We start from the raw sequence: 21,522 nt of genomic DNA on the forward strand, positions 1-21,522 counted from the left end.
TTTAAATTGAGACAGGATGGTAACTTTTTATATACAAGGAATGTTATTAAAGTACTTTGAGATTTTTGGATGCTTGATTTGAGAGCACTTGTCAAAATCAATTTGTTCATACAACAAGTATTTAGATCCTACAGCTTGCCATGCACTATGCTAAGTGCTCATGACAATATCACAATGCATATCAACTCCTCTAGTTTCTTCTACTATGTCTATGCTAAGGACTCTCCCAGAACATTATCTTAGCCTTTATCTCCCATCTTAACACTATACAACTAACAGCTGAATACCTTCACATAATTGTCTTATGAATACTTCAAATTGACCACAGTGAACTCATTCTCGCCTGCTTACATCCTCCCCATCATCACTACCTTCCTCCCAACCCAAGAAGACGTGTCCTTCACTTACATTCCCTCCATCTAGAATAGAACTCCTTCTTCAGAGTATTTGGAGTAATTTTTAACTTCTTCATCTTCACGTCCAACAGCCAGTAGTTCACCAAAACGGTTTACTTCAAAAGTTTATCTCAAATCTTGCTTCTATCACTTCTACTCCCAATGACAGTACTAAAGTTCAGATTTCCATTGTATTTCACTTGCGTAATTATAGTAGCCTCTTCACTAATTTCCTTAGACTACAGTCTATTGCATTTCTACTTCATATATTAGAGAGATCTTTCTGAAACACAGATCAGAAATGATACCTTTCTTCTTGAAAAATATCCAATTGCCTACACAATAAAGTACTGACTCTCTATTTTAGCTTACTGTCTTTTCAAACTATATTTTCCAGGCTTTTCTTCCACATCACTCCCACTTTACCCTCCAACTCTAGCAGATTATTCACTATTTCATGACCCTTATATGCTTTTGGTTCCATGCCTTTGATCATGTTATTAACTCAGTCGGTAATATACCTACTGAAATAGCATTCATTCTTTCACACTAAGCCAGTTGGTATTAATTGCTTACTCTTCTCTTTCTAAAATACTAGTAGTTTTTTAAAAAGATCTTTTAACATCGTTTCTTCTGCTATTCATTAAGGTTAGTAATAAACAAAAGGCACATGGGAGTCAGTGTTTGTCTTGGTCCCTATAAATGGTCATGTGATCCTCCAAAAGTCACGTAACTCCTCCAGACCTCTGAAAAATTGTGGTGATACTATATATGAAGTATTACAGAACTGTATGTGATATATTATGGTTGCCTTCCTCCCACTGAAGTCCTTAATAATGAGGGGTAGTTTTCTTCATTTTTGTCTCTTTCACAACACCTAGTAAGTTCCTTTCTTGCACAACATAAGCCATCTTTAAATGCTTATTTAAATATTAAAAATTAAAATGTCACTGTAATATAAAATAATGCTCTAAATTTATCGTTGTATCATAGGTACTTAGGGGTTATGGTAAATTTGAACTTGAATATGTGAGAAATGATATTTCCCTTAAACAGTGAGAAAAGCACAAAGTACATCAGAATGATGTTGGAACAGCAGGTCTTGCCTGTAACGTGATTGGCTACATTAAGGCTTTAATAAATTGATGTAATAATAAGTGGAAGTATTAGAAACATTCTGAGTCAAAGAAAGGGGAAACTGATGAAAGAAAGGGCAAAACACCATGCTACTTAGTATAAAATTAAAAGCAATATGGGAGCAATTCTTGGCAGTTTCTAGTAGAAAGTGATTTCCGCTATCACATTTTAAATGTGCAAAATGATCTCTATTGAGGAGTGCATTTGGCTATTTAAGTCTGATGCAAAACACAAAGCATTTGATTCAGGTAACTCCCCTTGATCGGACTCCATGCCCGTCAATCAATTTACTGTAGGCTGGTAAACAGAGAGAGAGAAGGTGCTGATCACATTTAGTAGGTTATCACTGTAACATTTCCTTTAGTTCTGGATTTAAAATCATGTCATGAAAAATACACGTGCTTGAGGGGTGCTGACAAAACCAGATTTCTGAGGCTAAGAACCAGACCCAGAACCAATACAAATCCATCATGGTAATAAATGCCACTCTGGGAGAGCTGTTACAAGGCATTGAATTTCACCTAATCCAATATAAGCTTGGTTTCATTCAAGTTTTTCATTTCTCTGGCTTATTATTGACAATGGTCATAATCTTTTTTGGATGGCATCCAGGAAAATACTATATATTATAGTACCAAGACTAATTGAAGGAAGGAGAGAAATACATATTTTTAGAATTTATGCTGTAAGAACAAAAAACTCCAAAGGGAAAGAAAATGAATAACTATGAACTCCTTTGCAAACACAATTGCCTAAATTAGACTTTGCAATCCGTTTTTAGGGAAAAATAAGTATTTCTCTCCTTCCCTTAATTTCACAAACATTGAGAAAATAAAATATATAATTGTTGAGAATTATAGAGATACAATAAACTATTCAATGGCCGCAAGACTGAAAATGACATGGGCTTTGGAAGAAACTCACTGGAGGGCAATGTGATGGGTGTCACTGTGCTAGTATATACACAGAGCTACTTTACTTAGCTCCTTTTATTGTCCTCTCTAAAAGGGCAGCAGCTTTGATAAACTTTTCTGGGCCACCCCACTTTTCTCAGACTGCCTACCACAGGAGCTCAGGCAGATATTCACTGGAACTCTGGCCCTGGCAAAAGGTAATTTCCCTTTGGGAACATACATTCATGCAGCTCAGAGGAGACAACTACCCTCAAATTGTTCAAGATGAGGGCACTCTTTGTTCATTTTTTGTTTAGAGAAAAATTGGCAAATACACATTAAGTTTCCGTAAAAGGAGCTACTGGATGTCTTGTTATATCAAGACATTTTCTATGAGGATTTTTTTGGAAGAATTTTCTCTGGCTTGAATTCTTTTGGACAGGTTTTGAAATAAAATGATAAACACTGGTATTGGTGATTGCTACAAATACAAATAACAATTTGTACAATTGTTATTGTAATTTGGTATTGGTATTGTTTTTGGAATTAGCAATTGACATTTGGTGTTTAATTGGTATTAACATTTACTTAACTTTCAGTTAAACACAAATGTCAAATACAATAATTTGTACAATACTAAATGCAATATCAGTATTGAAGCAAAAATATATATTCCATTTGCCACCTAGTAACTAGGTATATTCAGCAATTTGTTTAGCTAATGTCATCATTTTTAAACAATACATACATAAATAAGGGTGTATTAAGTCATATTGCAACCTTATACCTTAATTTAAAAACTTGATTATAAAATTAGTCATGCTTATGTTTTTTAAAAGTATTTTGAACAACAAAAAATGATTTTACTTTTAAAAAAATGCTTCACTTTAATTCTTTAAGTTAAAAAATAGAATGTAACCTGAGATCCTATAATTCCCTGTTTATTTTAATTTTTTAAAACAAATTAAGGAGAGGGGACATTAGTACAGATTTTGTCTTCAAAGTTTCCTTTAGAAAATGTCAACAACTTAAATATTTAAAAAGTGATTAACTACTTGCAAAGAGACTAAAAACAATATCTTAAGTATGTGAGTCCCCAAACATACATATTTCTGATTTAGACTTTTAAACTGTCAATACCAGAGAGACAACGCCACTGATGGGGACCTGGCACTAGTCCTTCCAGTTAATTTTTTCCTTGGAGAATGGTTTTGGGCGACAGAGTGGCGACCGGCTTCCCAGGTTGTTGCACTGACAAACTGCAGTGGTGGCAAAGTCAAGGAGTCTGACAAAATCTCATTAATCATTTTAAATTAAATCCAACCTTCCTGTCCAACCATGCCAGGAAGAAAGCCTTTATTTTTTTTTTAACAAATAAAAATTTCCTCAGTAAAGATTTGATCTTTCTCTTGTTGGTCTTTAATTTGATGAGACAAAAATAAAATAAAACAATGTACATTTTTAAGCTTGAAAACAAAACATTTGTCCAGATAATGATTTAACAGGTCAACTAAGTGTCTTTTTAAAATAAATTTTGAATAAAAATACATGGAAACATTCTGAAGGGAAAGCCTACTAGGTAAATTAGGGACATTGTTCATATTCTGAACAGTTTGATTAATTTATTTTGTTCTATCTAAAATATATGATCCTTAAGAAGATTTTAAAGAGGAAATACACAAAAAATCCTCTATCTATAATATTTTGGTATATTTTATGCCAGTCTCTTCTTTGTATTCACAGGTTTTTGCTTTGTTTTATATAGTAATTGTAATTTGTGTATATATATGTACAATACACACATGTACAATTTTATATACTTTATAATATCTGTAAGAATTTTCCCATATTATTGATAAATATCATTGCATCATAGTAATACATCATGAGGATGTATTTTGGTCTTCTCAACCAGTGCTTAGCATAGTGTCCGGTACATAGAATGTACTCGAATATTTGTTGGGTATTTGTTAGAATTTCAGTGTTTTCATCTCTTTTTTCTTTTAAAAACAATGATGTAATTAAAGTTGTGCATATTGCCTTTTCCCAATTTGGAATTATTTCCTTAAGATGACTTTCTAGAAGAAGACACATTCACTTATGAATGCTTGACAAGAAACTGTAGGCAATAGTGTTATTAATAATGATATTTAGGAAAAAGTTCACTTTTGACACAGGAAAACAGGTTTTAATTTGAATAAACAAGTTGTTATTTTAAATATTAAGGCTTATGAATAAGCTTACTCTCACTGAGCACAATATTCATAATATTGTCAAAAACTTAGACCAATTAAAAGAAGTAACAAGATCAATGACAAACTCTTGATGTTTTTCTTATTTTTAAAAAAGGTCACCGAGTCTGCATGAAAAAAAGTAGGTAGGCAATCTCCAAGTAGCAATAACTCATTCAGATAGTTCAAATTATTTCTGGAGAGGTGAATTTATGTCTAGAATAATACACAGTTGAATCTTAATATTTTTTAAAAGTTAGCTAATATACTCTGATTTGTAAATTGTGAAAGGTCTGGATGTATTTTTTAAAAATGGAAACAGTAAAGCCATATTTCTATGTGATTATATAGAATCTAAACCAGAGCAAAAATGATTCAACTGGATTTATTGAGAAACTACTCTGGGCTAACATCTGTGTTAGGCACTGAGTGAGATACAAGAACAAAATTTCCACCTGCAAGAATTAAGAAAGTTGTCCTGGAGGGGAAAGAATCTAACAGGACTTGGAAGGACAAATAACATTCAACAGGTAAATATGAAGAAAGGTTAACAGCTTTCCCGAAGAGAAACACAGTGCAAATGAATGGAAGTATGAAAATACAGATATTTATGAAAATACAAATTCATCAAGATTAGAGAGTGCTAATTTTAAAAGAATGTATTCAGTAAAAACCCTATTGATGACGAATTTGGAGGGAATTCTAAAAGTTGTTAAGCATTTTTGTTCTTTCCTCTCTTCTTTTCATTTTCTTTTTCCTTCCTAGTAGGACACCAACTAGGAAACACTGAATTGCTAATTTGGTAAACATTTACTAAATGTTTATAATTAAGGTTTTTCATAGATAGAACATGTTAAAAATTTCTACTCACCTAGTTTTAAAAATAATCAGGAACAAATCCCTACTCAGTAATCATAGGAAGTAGTAAAAAGAATACTACCCAATTGGAGAGGGTTCCACTTCAAGTGATGGTCAAGAAGTTCTTTCAGACCAACCTGCCAACATATGAAATTACAAACTCTGGACAAAATATTTAAAAATTAACTAACTGAAAGTAATAGAAAACAACCAAAAGCAGGTTGATCCTACAGAGGAGTGAATACTTAGAAGAAATAGCATTGGGTGAGTTTCCTATTTTTATAGTTCATAGCCTGAGGAACTCCTCACTCTGCATCATGTGGAGACTACAGTTGTATTGACTTGAGGAACACTAGGACACGTTTGGGGTAATGGCAACTGCTGGAAAATGCAGAGGGAAATCCTGATAAGAAAAGAACCACAGAGAGAGCCCTAAATTCTGTGTATGACTCTGCTAAAGCTGGCTGGTCTCCCAAGCATGCATGTACAGAAGAGATTTCAAGTACAATAGCCAGGTTAAAAAGCTGAACTAAAATTTGAGCTGCCACGAACTCTAGGGGAACCAGAGTTTGCAGCTGGGAGTTTGGCCAAGTCAACTAGCTGCTTTAAAAAAAAAAAAAAAGAAGCCTTTAGAGAAACAAATAAAAATCCAGGGTTTCTGCAACATTTTACTTACCATGTTCCAGACACAATCTAAATTACTCTACATATGAAGAAACAGGAAAATGTAACCCATTCTCGAAAGAAAAGAAAATTAGAGAAGACTGACAATGAAATGATCCAGAATATTGAAATGAATATTGAATATATTCATACATTAAAATAAGAATTTTGAAAATTGAATATCGAAATATCCAATACTGAAATATTGAATATTAAAATACTAAATATTAAAATAGACAAGTATTTAATATTGAAATAGAATACTGAAATGAGCCATCAAGTATCTTAGCTATTATAACTATGCTAAAAGGTGTAAGGAAAAATACACCAGTCATGAATGAAAAGATAATATCAGCACAGAAATATAAATTATAAAAACTAAATAGAATTTCTAGAACTAAAACATATAATAATTAGAATAAAAGTTCACTGAATGGGCTTAAAAGAAAATGAGTACAGAAGAGTCAGTGAGTTGGACTATACAAATCAAGTGAAAAAAATCCAATTGAAGAAAAAAGAGAAAAAAAGGGATGAAAAACCAAGAGCTTCAAAAACCTGTGAGACAATATCAAAAGGTCTAGCATATTCATAAATGCAGTCCCGGGAGGAGAAGAGAAAATGAGATTGAAAAAAAATATTTGATGAAATAAAGCACTCAGAGGAAAATTACATTTGTTCACAAGGGAAAAACTATTTGAACACTACTCTTCTCACTGGAAACAATGGAGGTCAGGAAACGGGAACAATACCCTTAAAATGCCAAACGTGGGGTGGGGGGAAGTTAATCTAGAATTATGTATTCAGCAAAAATATTCCTCAGGAAGGAAAACAAAATAAAGACATTTTCAGATTTTAAAATTTGTCATACTTAATTTCCAGCAGATCTGAACTATAGATGTTAAAGTTTTTCAGTTTGAAAGGAAAGATGCTACAAGGAAACTTGGATTTTTCAGGAAGAAATAAGAGCATCAGAAATGATAATTTGGGTAAATATAAAAGAGCATTTTTTTAAATTTAAAATATATATGTCTGTTCAAAGAAAATTATAACATATTGTGGAGTTTATAACATATATGTAATACATTTAATAAGATAATGGATGGGGTGATAGGGTAAAGAGGCTTACATGGTTGTAAGTTTTCTATGTTTCATGTTATATAGTACAATATTATCTGTAAATAGGCTGTAAAGTTGTATATTTTGAACTGGGTTTGCTTTGCCCAGGTATACATGCATTTGTGGAGACTCATTGATTAGTACACGTAAATTTTACCTCCAACAAAAAAGCTGGCCTGGCACGGTGGCTCACGCCTGTAATTCCAGCACTTTGGGAGGCCGAGATGGGTGGCCCATAAGGTCAGGAGATCGAGACCGTCCTGGTTAAGCAAGAAATGTGGTCTTACTATGTTGCCCAGGCTGGTCTGAAACTCCTGGGCTCAAGCAATTCTCCCACCTTGGCCTCCCAAAGTGCTGGGATTACAGGCTTGAGCCACTGTGCCTGGCCTGGTTAACACGGTGAAACCCCATCTCTATTAATAATACAAAAAATTAGCTGGGCATGGTGGCACGTGCCTGTAGTCCCAGCTGCTTGGGAGGCTGAGGCAGGAGAATCCCTTGAACCTGGGAGGCGGAAGTTGCAGTAAGCCAAGATCGCACCACTGGACTCCAGCCTGGGCAGCAGAGAGAGACCCTGTCTCAAAAAAAAAAAAAGCTAAAAAAATGATCTCTAGCTAATGATTTGCAAGTTTAATTAAGTCTTTAGAAAGGAAGTTATGTCTCAAACTTATTTTTACCTGTATCAAAATAATTGATGGATAGAGGAATAGATAAACATGATTTAGTGAATACAGTAAAATTTTAATTGTAGAATCTAGGTGGTGAGTAGGCATTCTCTGCAAAATAATTCCACTTTTCTATTTTAAAATTTATTTTATTTTTAAATTTTATTGACACAGGGTCTCACTGTTGCCTAGGCTGGAGTGCAGTGGCAATCACAGCTCACTGCAATCTCGAACTCCTGGGCTCAGGCCATCCTCCTGCCTCAGCCTCCTGAGTAGCTAGGACTACGGACAGGTATGTACCACCACGCCTGGCTAATTTTTTAGTTTTAAGTAGAAACGTGGTCTTGCCATGTTGCCCAGGCTGGTCTGAAACTCCGGGGTTCAAGCAAACCTCCCACCTTGGCCTCCCAAAGTGCTGGGATTACAGGCATGAGCCACTGTGCTTGGCCCCACTTTTCTATGTGTTTGAAATATTCCTAAGAAAATGTTGGAAAAGCAAATATTGCCAATCCACATTTATAATCAGGTCAGGGTAGAAAAATAAAATAGGAAAAAGAAAAAAAGTTAGGAAATTGAGGATACAAAAAAAGGAAAAGATATAAGCTAAAACAGAAGCAGAGAGAACTGGATGGTAAGAGACAGGTATGAAGAAAAACAAAGAAGGAAAGATGGAGGTAGACAGAGGGAGAGGGCAAAGTGTTAATCACTGAAAACTAGGCACGATAGTAAATAATAGGTATCACCACCCTTTGTCTTTTGAAATGTAATAAAGCAGTTTTGAAGTTAAAAATTAGAATTGTCATGGAATTCAAAATTGTGCACATGTAAAAATGATTTGGATATTTGCTTCAGAATCTTAGAAATTATTTACTATCAGTCTAAAAGTCCCTTAGACATTCAAAATTTGATTATCGTATGTCTTGTCCTTGAAAAATCTGTAGTACAACATTCCAGTTGTAATACTGACAACCACTTTTGACTAAGGGTCAGATCTGGAAGGAAGCCAGGATTCAATACCTCTAGTAAGGAGTTTTTACCTCCCTCAACTCCCTCCTCTAAACTAGTGGCTCAACCCATCACATACTATTTCATTCCTAAGGTTATGCTTTTTACTTGGAGGTCACTTTTAACTTACCATATAACTACACTGTTCTCTATCATTCTAATGCTGCATATTTGAACTATTAAATAATTGTTAATTAAGATATACTTCATATAGTTGCTCTCCATTCAGCAGATTTTTTCTTCTCAGTACCCAGTTATGTATTATCTGTGAGAGCAGGGCCCATGTCTAGTACCTCGCACAATGTTAACACATGTAAAGCCCTGGATAGACATTCACTGAACCAATGAGTAAAGAGTGTTTACTGTTCTTCACAATATGTCTTTCTCAATGGATCTGAACAGGGATCATCAAGATTACAAAAATAGTAAAGTTTGCATAATCACACCACATATAAGCAAGCAAACATTTACCAGAGTTCTAATAATATTTTATTTTATTCCTATGAATGTAAATCATAAATTTTGATGTTTTAAAAATCCTAAATGGTTTAAAGGACTTACCGAGACTTGATTAACCCAGTTTTTAAAATAAAAAATCAAATTATAAATTTATATTATAAAAATAACTGCCAGTTTTGCATAGTAATATAGTAACAAATCAACACTCTTCAAAGTTTAAAGGAAAAGGAAGCTGGTATTGGTTTCTGTCTGAAGTCAGATCTAACTTTTACGAAGACAATAGTTTCAGATCAGAATCAAATAAATTTCAGAACTCAGTTTGAGAGAAAAGGAAAAACTTTAGTTAAAATCTTTACAATAAAATAATTATGACTATAAATCTCTTTAGTTAAATATGTACACATTACATGGTATTTGTATAAAGAATGGAAATGGATAAAGTTTTTCAGGCAAATCTAATGCACAAATACACCATCTTTTAGAGTATAATGTCAGTTTATCGTTCGTTAACAGCTGTGTTAGACAGTGGCTCTGCTTTGTGCAAAACGTGATAAACAAAATTAGGAAAAATTCTGCAAAATTATTTAGTTCCCCAAGGAAATTACTAAAATAGAAAATGGCAAAAGAAAAAAAGGTTGCACACTGAAGCTTGATTGTATACTCAGGCTACAATAACCAGCACTGATGTAACCCCCATATCTGCTAAGTCCTTGGGTAGCTTTAGTCTGAAGTAAAAACTGAAGTCCTAGCAATTGTGCTTTTTATGCAGCCACATGGCCAATAAGGTAGATATTGTCATAAAGATGCCCTACAAAATCTTCACTAATATTTTGAGCAGCACGACGGGTATTTCGAATAAATTCTCTTTTTGACATTTTATTCTTCACATGAGGGCTAGTGAGGTCAATGGAAAGTAGAATCAAAGAGTAGCACAGTACATAGACAGCATCTGGAAAGAAAAAGAAACAGTTCAAATTATTAGTTGGTTTACAAAATATGATTCCAATGGCATTATATAAGGCAAAAATGTTCATGATATCAAGATTAGCTCATAAATATAGAGTGACCAATCCATCCCAGTTTGTCTAGACTCTTCCCAGTTTTGCATTGAAAGTCCTGTCATCCTGGGAAGCTCAATCCTGAGCAAACCGGGATGGTTATCATCCTATCTTAATACTAACTAAGCATGCATTTCCTTCATTTCAAAAGAACTTTAGAACAGTTTAGGAGTGTATAGTAAAAATTCATTCTAGATTTAAAAAATTTAGAATTGGCTTTATTTTCGTCTTTGCTTTCAAATGTGATATTTCTATTCAAACATCCATAAAATACATTTGTATTTATCTCCTCTTTCTAAAATAAAATTTATATAGAATGCTTTCACAAAAACCTATTTTAATTTGAGAGCATCTTTAATGACAAGAAAACAGTAATCTGGTACTAGAAAATAAAATGTAAATAACTCAAAAGATTATTAATATTCTCATTTAAGATGTTATAAAGGCCTGTGGAACTTACATATTAATTTTGAAAGTAAATCTTTAGGGAAAAGACTGCTACACCTGAGCACCATGCAACAAGATTTTATATATGCCTAGGGTAATATTTGATGTTTAATATTAAAATAGTAACAATCGTCATAATAGTTCTACTATAGTAGTTCACTATAGTAGTAGTGCTGATATTTCGGAATCCTGCAGTCTTAAGAAAGCCAAGTTGAACATTATGTCTTGTAAAGCATGCTCAACAAATTTCACATGACAGGCACAGTTTTGTAATTTCTGTTTAATCAGATAAGCACAATAAAATTTTTGATATGAAAAGATAAGCTATACGAATTGAAACAATATGTAGAAGATTCAGGCTATATCATAAGCACACAAACATACACATATAGATAGAAGTACACACAAACAGACATATATAACAACTTTATATATATACAAATGTCTATATGTCTATATGTGTATATAGACATAGAGATCTGTATACATATAAATTTGTAATATATATATATTTATATATAAATTTATAGGTAATATATAAAAAATATAAATGGCTATATATACATAGCCATGTGTATATATACACACACACACACGCACACCATAGCTATGACAAACTGTTTTTTCCAAGCTCACATAAATGATGAAGTAGTCAGTCACTGCTACAAACAGTAAAACAAGTATTTGTAATTACTGAGAATATTTTTCCCCACAGTGAGACAAATGTCTCATATATCTCTGTTTTTACCTAAAGATGGGCAGGGGGTGATGTACTATTAATATATATATTCTTACCAGGACTAAGGCCAAGTTCTCGCATTAAATCAGGGTTGCAAGCACAGAATCTATGTGAGAACTTTGTTATAAGAGTTTCAAGATACTCTCCACGCTCTTCAGGGGCATGGATATGACGAAAAAATTCTCTCAGTGCATTTGGCAAGAACTGATTTCTAAAATTATGCAATGTTACAAGGTCATCCAAGACATCTCTCCTACAGAAAGAAAAAAAGGCACAGCTTTAGTTAACTTTTCTTCATTAAAAAAATGGTAAGAAAAATAACAAATTTCCATTTTTTGGATAAAATACCTTATTACTGATTACTAGATCAGCTAATCCTATAAAAGTATATATAATTCCCAACATTAAAAAATCTAAGTATGATTATTTAAGAAGTTAACTTTGAAATCTCTCATGAGTAGTTTACGACAAAATGAAACAAGGTAAAACCTAGTAATTTTACTTCTAAAATGAAGAAAAAAGGAATTCTGTAGTATTAAAATGAACACTTTCTTTTTAAGTGCCTTCTTGGCCAAATCCAAATAGCAATAGAATTGTTTATTTTTCAAATTATGAAAGTAATGACAGTCTCCACCTATACCAATTCACATCTTCAGAGGTAAAAACTATTTACATAGACTTTTAAGAATGCCTACATATGCTATATATTGTTTTATAATTTGTTTTTGCTTTTTTCACATAGTATATTGTGGACAGCTTTGTATATCTTTATACCTAGATCCACCTAATTTATTTTTAATGGCTGCACAGTATCCTGTCTAATGGATGCAACAATCCTATTGATATATATTTAGCTTATTTGCTATAATATAAATATGTGTGTGTATATCTAATTTTTTAAAAAATCACTAGCATTTCAATATAGAGTCACACTTTGTTACAATGTCCTTCAATTCTTACTGAATTCAATCATGATTTTATGATCAAATCTTCAACTTCTACCAATTGCATATAACAGGAACAGGCGAACTACAGCTACTGGGCCAAATCTGGCCTGCTGCCTGCTTTTGTAAATATAGCTTATTAGAACACATCCACACTAGTTTATGTATTGTCTATATCTGCTTTCACCACAGAATGGCAGAGTTTTAAGTAGCTGTGACAAAGATCATATGACCCACAAAACCTAAAATATTTACAAAAAAAAAAGAAGAAAGAAAGAAAAAGAAAAGAAAGAAAAAAACCCCTGCCTATCCCTAGGTACTTGGCACTTAAAGACAAAAAAACTTAATGATGCGATCTTTACGTCTTTCAATGACCAGGATGCTGGACTCTGAACTTCTCAAAGACAGGGATTGTATCTTAATCATCCGTGTGCTACTACTCTAGCAAAGTTTCTGGAATATAATGAATATTTACAGATTGCTGTTGAAAAATACTGATATATACAAAAGTTTGAGAATTACAATGAAGGTAAACTATTTTTAAGCCATACATTAGATTAGCACGAGAGCTATAATTTTAAAAATGGTAGTTCAGTTATGTGGCATCAAAATGTTGTCCCCAAATTTATGTTCTTTAATAACCAAAAGTAAAGTGTACAAATGAATAACTATCAAACCATAACAGCATACTAACCATCATCTCTGTGTAAAACACTGCTAAATGTTACATTTTCATAATTTTCACACTTGAACATGACATTTCTATATAGTGTCTACATGCAAATATATATACTTTATATCCCTAGGATTTGGGGTTTATGACTATAATCTGTCTTTGTACTAGGTTTTTTATATGGATAATTTCATAATTCAGAATTTTTACCACTATAAACACTTAGATTATTGCTACTTGTCTTAAAAAATCAGGGTTGCAGATTCCTGAAAAATATTTTGTTTTGGTTTGCTATTACAAAGACGTTGGGCTTCCATTTTGTGTGCATGTGGACTTTTACTTACTTTTAAAATGGTAACTTCCTCATCAACAAGTTAAAGCTCACAAAAGAAATGATGTGTGAGACATAGGAATCTTTTCCCTGTCTTTATTCAATTTTGCAACCAGATGATTACTATGCAGTATTAGTTTTAAAGTAAAACTTAACTCATCAAAAACATTACTTAACTCATTTTGGATGAAAAGTTAATTTTCGTTTTTACCTTTCATCAAGATAGATTCTCAGTTTTTTCCAATTTAGTGTTCTTGTACAGAAGATAAACTTTGCTATTTCCTTTGGCGAATCATCCAGGATACCCTTGGACATAAAGTAGTTCACTCCCTAAGGCAGAAAGACAAGTCTACATAAATAAAATTGCTCTTTATTTATGCATTTTAACAATTAAGCAGTAGCACAACAGTAGCTATAAATTCTTTCCAGCATTAATAGACTTTTTGTAGCTTTATCATGCAAAATACAAGCTAGAACTTGAACTGAAACTATTGTTTGTGGTTGATAGTTTACATGCAATGAAAAGCAGGAAATTCAAAGTTAAGACTGTTAAAGAAATCTTATTTAATTTTCTGGCTCATGTCAGGTAAAACTAACTCTACAGAAATATGGCCTAATTTGGGGAAGGGGGCTGCAGATGAAACCACAATACAGATGTTAAAACAAGCCTTTTAACAAACACTTCTGCTGTCTAATAGAAAACATGATTTCTTAAAGCTCACATATATATTGCAGTATGCCTTTCAAGGAAATAGCTTCTTGATAAAAAAATGCTCCAAATGAAAGACTAGCAATTTTATTCTGGGAGAAAAATATTAAATTATTTAACTTAAAGTAAAGGAAGCCCAACTCCAAACCAATGTATAGGTTGTACTACTTTGGCTTTAAACATTGCTACGTTCTACAAGAACCTAGCTACAATACACACTGAGGGAAAACATAGTAAGACAAAACAATTCAATGTTTTTCATAGAATTTATCTTTGAATTTCCTTTTCTCTGCATGCAAAGTTTTCCAGAGAAGCATTACCCATAAGTTTTTACCTACTTTAGATTTAAACCACCACCAACAAAACACCACCAACAACAAAAAAATCAAATGCTGAAAACCGTATTCTCTCACATATACAGAGGTCACATTCAAATAAATGTCTTCGCTGGATTTGAATGTGCAGTTATTGAAATAAAAGGCAGGTGGGTTTATTTCAACTTGCGGTTATCCAGATACATGCATTCCCATGAATACTTATGTCTGGATACTAGCACACTATGTGCCGTTAATTGGCAGAGAAAATGACGTATTATATACACACAACATAATGTTTTCACACATAAATTCCTTTGGCATTTCTTCACTTTACAAACACTTACATAGTACTCAGAAATATTACACACATTAAGAATTTTAAAAGTTGGAAGAATATCTATAAAAACCTTTTCAAGATAAAAATTTCTCATAAAACTTTTACGGTAAAATTTTTTTTTAAGTAATTAGGTACCACAAGGTAATGCTTTTGAAAGGTTATAATTATCTATAAGTTGTAATTCAAAGATGAGACTTTTTATATAAAACTAACTTTATGAGCCATCAACATAATAGCCTACTAGCAATTCGATCAAATTTTCATGTGAATTTTAATAATACAAAAGCAATGCTAAGGCACTGATTTTAAAAATGTACATGAAGAAAAGAATGTGATAACGTGAAACTTTCTTGTCAACTCTGTTGTAACCTATATTTCAGACTAAATCCTGAATACAAGGGCTAGAAAATGTAATACGATAAGATGGAAAGCCAAAATACTTCTTTGGAATGAGGCTTTCATCAACTGTCTGAGGGGGCAGCAACTAGAAAACCATTAATGCTTGTTCTATCCTTTCCTCCATTAGTTTGAATAATCGAGAGTTGACTGTATACTCAATCTGCTTAGCAAAAGTCAGGTTTGTTTCCAAAATTCCTCAGTGTAAAAGGATAACAATATTTTAGAATTATTTCCAGTATTTAATTTTAATTGAAATGATTTAAAAACAATGTCAATTAAGCATTATTTAATAGATTCTTTATTCATACCTAAATCAGTATCTGAGATGTAGAACTAATGCTAAGCTACTTTTTAAAAATTGTGCAAAATAAACAAACCTACTAATAGTATACATTAATGATATCTAATTCTCTAGTTACATAATCTATGCCACTTTAATATCATTTGGTGATACTTAGTTATAAATTAACACTGGTATTTGCCTCATGTAAACATCATAAAAATACACTGTTAGCCATATTCTGTTTTATAAAAAACACATTTTGAGAATTTTATATCTAATCTAACCTCAGTTCTCCCAAATCAATCAAATACATAGAAGCAGTCATGAGCACAAAGAATTTTAAATTCAATCCTGAAAATTGGGAACATAGATTGAAATAAGCCAACTCTATTGGTTTTATGAGGAAAAGAGGCATCAGGTTCAAGCTTGGGATTCCTTTGGAGAGGAAGGTTACTTTAGAAGGGCTACCAAAGTGAATGGTAAAGGAATAACAAATACAAAAAGACATGAGAACAGATTATAACTGTCTCTAATAAGCAAGCTGTAAGTCATCCAAATTCTTATCTTCTTATATATTAGGTTGGTGCAAAAGTGATTGCGGTTTTTGCCATTAAAAGTAATGTCAAAAAACCGCAATCACTTTCGCACCAACGTACAATTAAATACAAAAAAATACCACAGCATGAGGTCTGTTGAATAACTACATATTTGTTTAGTAAGTGGTATAAACATTTTTAAAAATAAAATTTTAGAAGAATGGTACAGAGAAACTCCTAGACCACATAGCATATCAGTGACTAGTCAGGACTAGAACTCTGAGCAGTGTGTATGTGCATGGACATCTGTGCAGTGTCTCACATGCAAAGGAAATCATTAGTCTAGATATATATATATATAGTATTCTAAAGAAGGAAGGTTGTAGCTCAGTATAGTCTACAAAATTGACTATAAAAGTTTCCAATTTTGGGTGTCACATTTTATAAGGCATACTGACAAATTAGGACTTATCTGGATAAAGGAAATCAAGACCTGGTGAGATCGTTGAAGGCTGTAGAATTCATGTTATGTAAGAAAGAGCGGAGGGACGTAGGAGTATTAGGCCAGAGAAGAAGATATACTTAGGAAAGAAGAAAAGATTAAGACTTTAGGATATCTAAAAGACTGTGTCACAAGGAAAAAGGAAAAGATGTGTGTGGTTGTAGTGAAGATATTAAGCTCTTTTGGGGGGCTATGGACCCTTTTGAGTACTAGGAAAGTCACAGAACTTCTTCCCAGAATAATGCACATACACATTTTTTAAAACAGAAATAGAGTTCCATCTAAGGACTGCAGGTTACAAATCCTTATCCTAGATGAGTATAGATGTAAAGTCAGGAAATCTCAATTATAGGCAGACAGATTAGTACCACATAAGGAAGGGAATGCTTGTAACTTTAGTTGAGCTGTTCAAAGACCAATCATTTGTCTTTGCTTGATTCAATTTTGTTGTTGTTGTTCTTACATTTCCAAAATAAGATTAAGCTTCAAACTCAGAACTACTTAAATTTGACCGTTTAATCTATACACATTTTAACTCCCATTTGCAACTCTGTTCAACTTTTAGAATTATCTAAATTGTTGCAGTCATAATGTAGTTCCTTTTTATTTGCATGTGGGGAGAATTCTAAGATAGTTTTGTCAGATAACTCTGAGATGAATCACGATGGTGTTAGTACTATCGTGGGCTGAAACCATCATGATTAATCTCAGTTACCTCCAAGCATAGAGATCAGCTCTTGTCAGGTGAAAGGAAACTACTGGCCAAAATATATTTTTAAAAAATAGTTTTAAAGGATAGTTACAGTGGGGTAAATAAAATTCCTCTTATTAAAATAGATATTAGGCCTCATATTTCTTGGGAAAATAAACTGGTAAATAATGTTCATGCTACTAATTAAAAATTTCCTAGTCATTTGATTTTTTTAAAAAAGTATCCAATTCACTTCACACTTAGATAGAAAGATGAATGCCTATAAGACTAGCTTGTAAAATATATATATGTATATCTGTGCATATTTACATATATGCATCTGCTTTAAAATATTTTTTAAAACATGAAGCAATACATTAAAATTCTCCACATTTTATTTTTGAAACATATTAAACACAAGGTGTGATATGCAAGGTATTCAGTGATAGACATTGAGTAGTGTAACAGAGAGTTTTGCCCTAAGAAAATTTAAAGTTTATCTGTGGCAATGAGACACATACATAAACATCTAGAATACACACGTGCCAAGGTACATCAATAATACATGGCAGTAGAAGAAAACCTAAATGAATGCTTATGAAAAGTAAGTGTTTCAGAGTTCAATGAAAGGAAAAGTCACTATGGGATAGGACGTTTGGATAAGGTTTCCTGCTAGAGATTAGACTGAAGTATTGTAAGGGGTTTAGACAAGGAATTTAAGGGGTTTAGACAGCTCTGAATGAGGGGAACACTGGAGAAGAATGTTCCAGTTAATACTGTATTATATGAGCAAAAGTAATATATAATTTTTAAAGACTATTTTTAGGAAAGCAGGGGAAATATTTTGGGTTGGAGAGTAAATCTACAACCAGACTATGACAGTGACAGAAATAGTGCTGAATTTTAGGGTAAGAAGTTTATTCTCTATCCTAAATCTAACTGGAAGCCTCTGAAGGCTTTCAAACCTGATGAAGCAATGGGCTATAATGTGAATTTGGCAGCAATATAAAGATAAATAACGAAAGAAAAATTAGATAGTGGGCTATTCAGCGGAGCACTCACTTAAAAAATAAAAATAAATAGATAGCAGGCTATACAACTGTCCAGCTTTGAACATATGAAAAAGCACTAGAAATATGTTACATATATGAAAATAACTTGATAAATATGCTGGCTATCAAGCCATGTGACAGTGAAAAGTGAAAGACAGCTGATGGTTCTGGCTTAGATGAAGAGGGAAATGACTGACAGAAAAATGATGGACAGGTCAAAAAAAAGTCAAAGAGGGTGTTGATTTGAAGAAAACAGTGATGAGTTAGCTTTTAGACATGTTGAATTTTAGGTGATGACAGATATAACTAGAAAGGCATAGTAGGCAGTTGGTAATGTAATAGGATATATTTTAAAAGTGAGGGTTGAAGATATAGATCCAGGATCTTGGAGAAGAAGGATCAGTAAGGGAGTAATGAAGAGAAGGATAGAATAATGTTCCAGAAGCCAAGAGCCTTCGAGTTAAAGAACAGGGTGTCTAGTGCAATTATGCAGTATGATGGAAAGAGCACCATTTTTAGGACAGGGACCAAGCCATGGTTCTGCAACTTAATGATGATATGAACATAAACCAATCTATACAATCTTCCTGAGCCTCAGTTTCCTAATCAGTAAAAATCTCAGTGGGCAAAGTGCATAGCAAAAGGAACACAGCTAGTTTTCTTTTTCTTTTAAATAGCTGAAGGATACTAGAATAGGAAGAGGGCACTGAGTTTGGTGACTGGGAGGAAAGAAGTGACTTTCAAGAGGTCTCTTTCCACACTGTAGCAGAGGCTGAAATCCAAGAAGAAAACAAAAGAATGAGCTCAAGGTAAGGAAACTGAGTATTGTCCACTCACTTGAAAAATATATTAGTACAAAGGAGGAAAAAATGGCAAAATTAAAGGGAAAAAAGAGAAAGTATTTTTTTTTCAAGATAATTATGACCTACTCATGTTAGAAGACAAAAAGAGAGGTCAATGCAGACAGGAAAAGACTGATGTGCGGGAGATTTTGCTGCAGGGGCAGCAAAGCCGATAAAAAGAGAGCAGGGGAAAGGTCTGAAAATACTGCTGGAGTTTATAATGATTAGCCTGGGGGACAGCACAGTAGCACTGGCTGAGACAGCTACCGTAAGAAAGTGAAAAGCAGAAAACAAAGAACATGTTGGTTTCTTTCTTAGGTCTATCTGGGGAGCATTGGAAAAGAGAGGGCTGATTTGGATTCTTGGGCAAAGTGGTGAAGATTTCTATCAACAACGATGCAGGATATGACTGGATATGACTGGGAATTCACTAGGAATAAACTAAAGGAGTGCCAAGCAGCAGTGAGAATCTAGGTGAAGTTAATGTGAATTCAGCCCATCTCTTGTTAAGGTTAAGCAAAATCTACCATACATATGTTCAGAATCAGTAAATATATATTTGGGAACAGAGTGAATTCTAGAAAATTAGACATGCAAAGCCAAATGAAAAAGTACTGACTATTGGTACTGAAAGTACTGTCTACTGCCACAGACACCTGGCACACACATTGTGTAACAGTTGGTATCAATAAAAGTTACACGATGTTTTGTTTTGTTTTATTGGTGTCACTAATAAAACAAAACTGTCACATACTAGGGAGTACCTTTAATTTTTTTCCTAAAGAACAACTTAGTAAAGAAATTTAGAAAAAAATTTGATTTAGCAAGTTTTGTTCAATTTTGTCCTTGTATAAAATGTAAAATCTAGTACAATGGCCACTACTTTTCAGGTAATCAAACTGTCCTTAGACCATTATATAATAGAAAGCCAATTGGATACTGCATTTAATTTTCTTTTAAAAAAACATTTTGAAGACTTTAAAAATAGTAATACTTAAACAATATAGCTCAATCTAGATTTCTAACTTTTCTTTCAACATGATAACCAATATATTATTTTTCAAGTATACATTTTAACCACAGTGAAATTAACTGAATATATTATTTTTCAAGTATAAATTTGAGCACAATGAAACTTAAACTGAAATGTAACATTTTCAAACTGAGGATAATGTAAAAATTAAGTGACACAATATACGTTATTAATAGTAAAAAATAACTGACACATCTGCAGGTCAAATGGGAACATCCCCATTGTTTTGTTTGCAAATAGTAGCAGCAATGGTTAAGATGACTGCTCTGATACTATTTCTTCCTTTCTACAGTGTTTGAAGAATTGCTAAGGTAAATGTAAAATCTATTAATTTTTATCAGTCCAGAAGTTCTCATTCTCCCTATTTAAGCAGAGAACATGTGCTCTATAGTTAAGGGAGGGTGGGCCCCACAGAATGTGAATAATTGACAATATTTATCTGAGGATATTTATTATGCAAATAAAAAATCAACACCTTGTTTTTTGGCTGCAGTGAAATAAGCGCAGAAGATTTCTTAATTAGTATGTTTAAGACTAGGTGTCTATGTTTTTATCCTGTCATTTCATTTCTTTCTACCCACTAAATTTTGTAATGTTTTCTGCTTTCTGTAATTTTCCATGACCTTCTATGTTTAATGCTGACCTTGAGCACATACATAACAGAAATGTCACACATTGCTTTTATTAAGCTGCCTATAAATATAACAATAGTTATTCCTAATACAGTCACTAGATTCAAAGACTAAAGTAAAATCTATGCCCAGATTTTAAAAGTTGTCCTAGATAAAAAGATTATAAGAGTACTAAGTTTTCCTCTCACTGAGGAACCCATAACTAGGCTATTCACCGGAAGGCTCTGTGTTACACAGAACTAAGAGGAAAGGGGGCAGTGAAAATTGGGAAAGAAATGTAAAGATAGTTTTGATGTCAGTTTTAAGTCTAAATAGCAGATTTCAGTCTCCTTTCTTCCAGAGCAAGAACAGAGAGCACACACTGTCCACACTGAAGTGGGAGAATTAACAGCTGTGAAGAGAGAGTGCCAGTATCCTGTAGCCAGTTTTCTCAGTTAGCTATGAAACATAATACCATATTTTGTCTGGAGGATAATGAAGAGTTTTGATTTTACATTTACCTTTCGTATAATATTAAACCAGTTTATGTATAAACATTGCTTGAATTGGCAAGGATTTCAGCTAGAATGATTTAT

The 21,522-nt window shown here is 32.9% G+C and overlaps 1 protein-coding gene across 1 annotated transcript in view; it reads right to left on the minus strand.

The window, feature by feature from the left end:
- Positions 1 to 9,429: 9,429 nt before the first annotated feature.
- The window catches only part of FBXO8 (F-box protein 8), a 47,303-nt gene continuing 35,210 nt past the window's right edge, over positions 9,430 to 21,522 (minus strand). The window contains exons 4-6 of the mRNA XM_517540.8: positions 13,826 to 13,944; positions 11,723 to 11,919; positions 9,430 to 10,371 (exon numbers count right to left, since the gene is read on the minus strand). Coding sequence (XP_517540.3) covers positions 10,184 to 10,371; positions 11,723 to 11,919; positions 13,826 to 13,944 — 504 coding nt within the window. The 3' untranslated portion in view covers positions 9,430 to 10,183. The remainder of the gene's footprint in view (positions 10,372 to 11,722; positions 11,920 to 13,825; positions 13,945 to 21,522) is intronic.

Source organism: Pan troglodytes, chromosome 3, assembly GCF_028858775.2.
Source record: "Pan troglodytes isolate AG18354 chromosome 3, NHGRI_mPanTro3-v2.0_pri, whole genome shotgun sequence".
NCBI lineage: Eukaryota > Metazoa > Chordata > Mammalia > Primates > Hominidae > Pan > Pan troglodytes.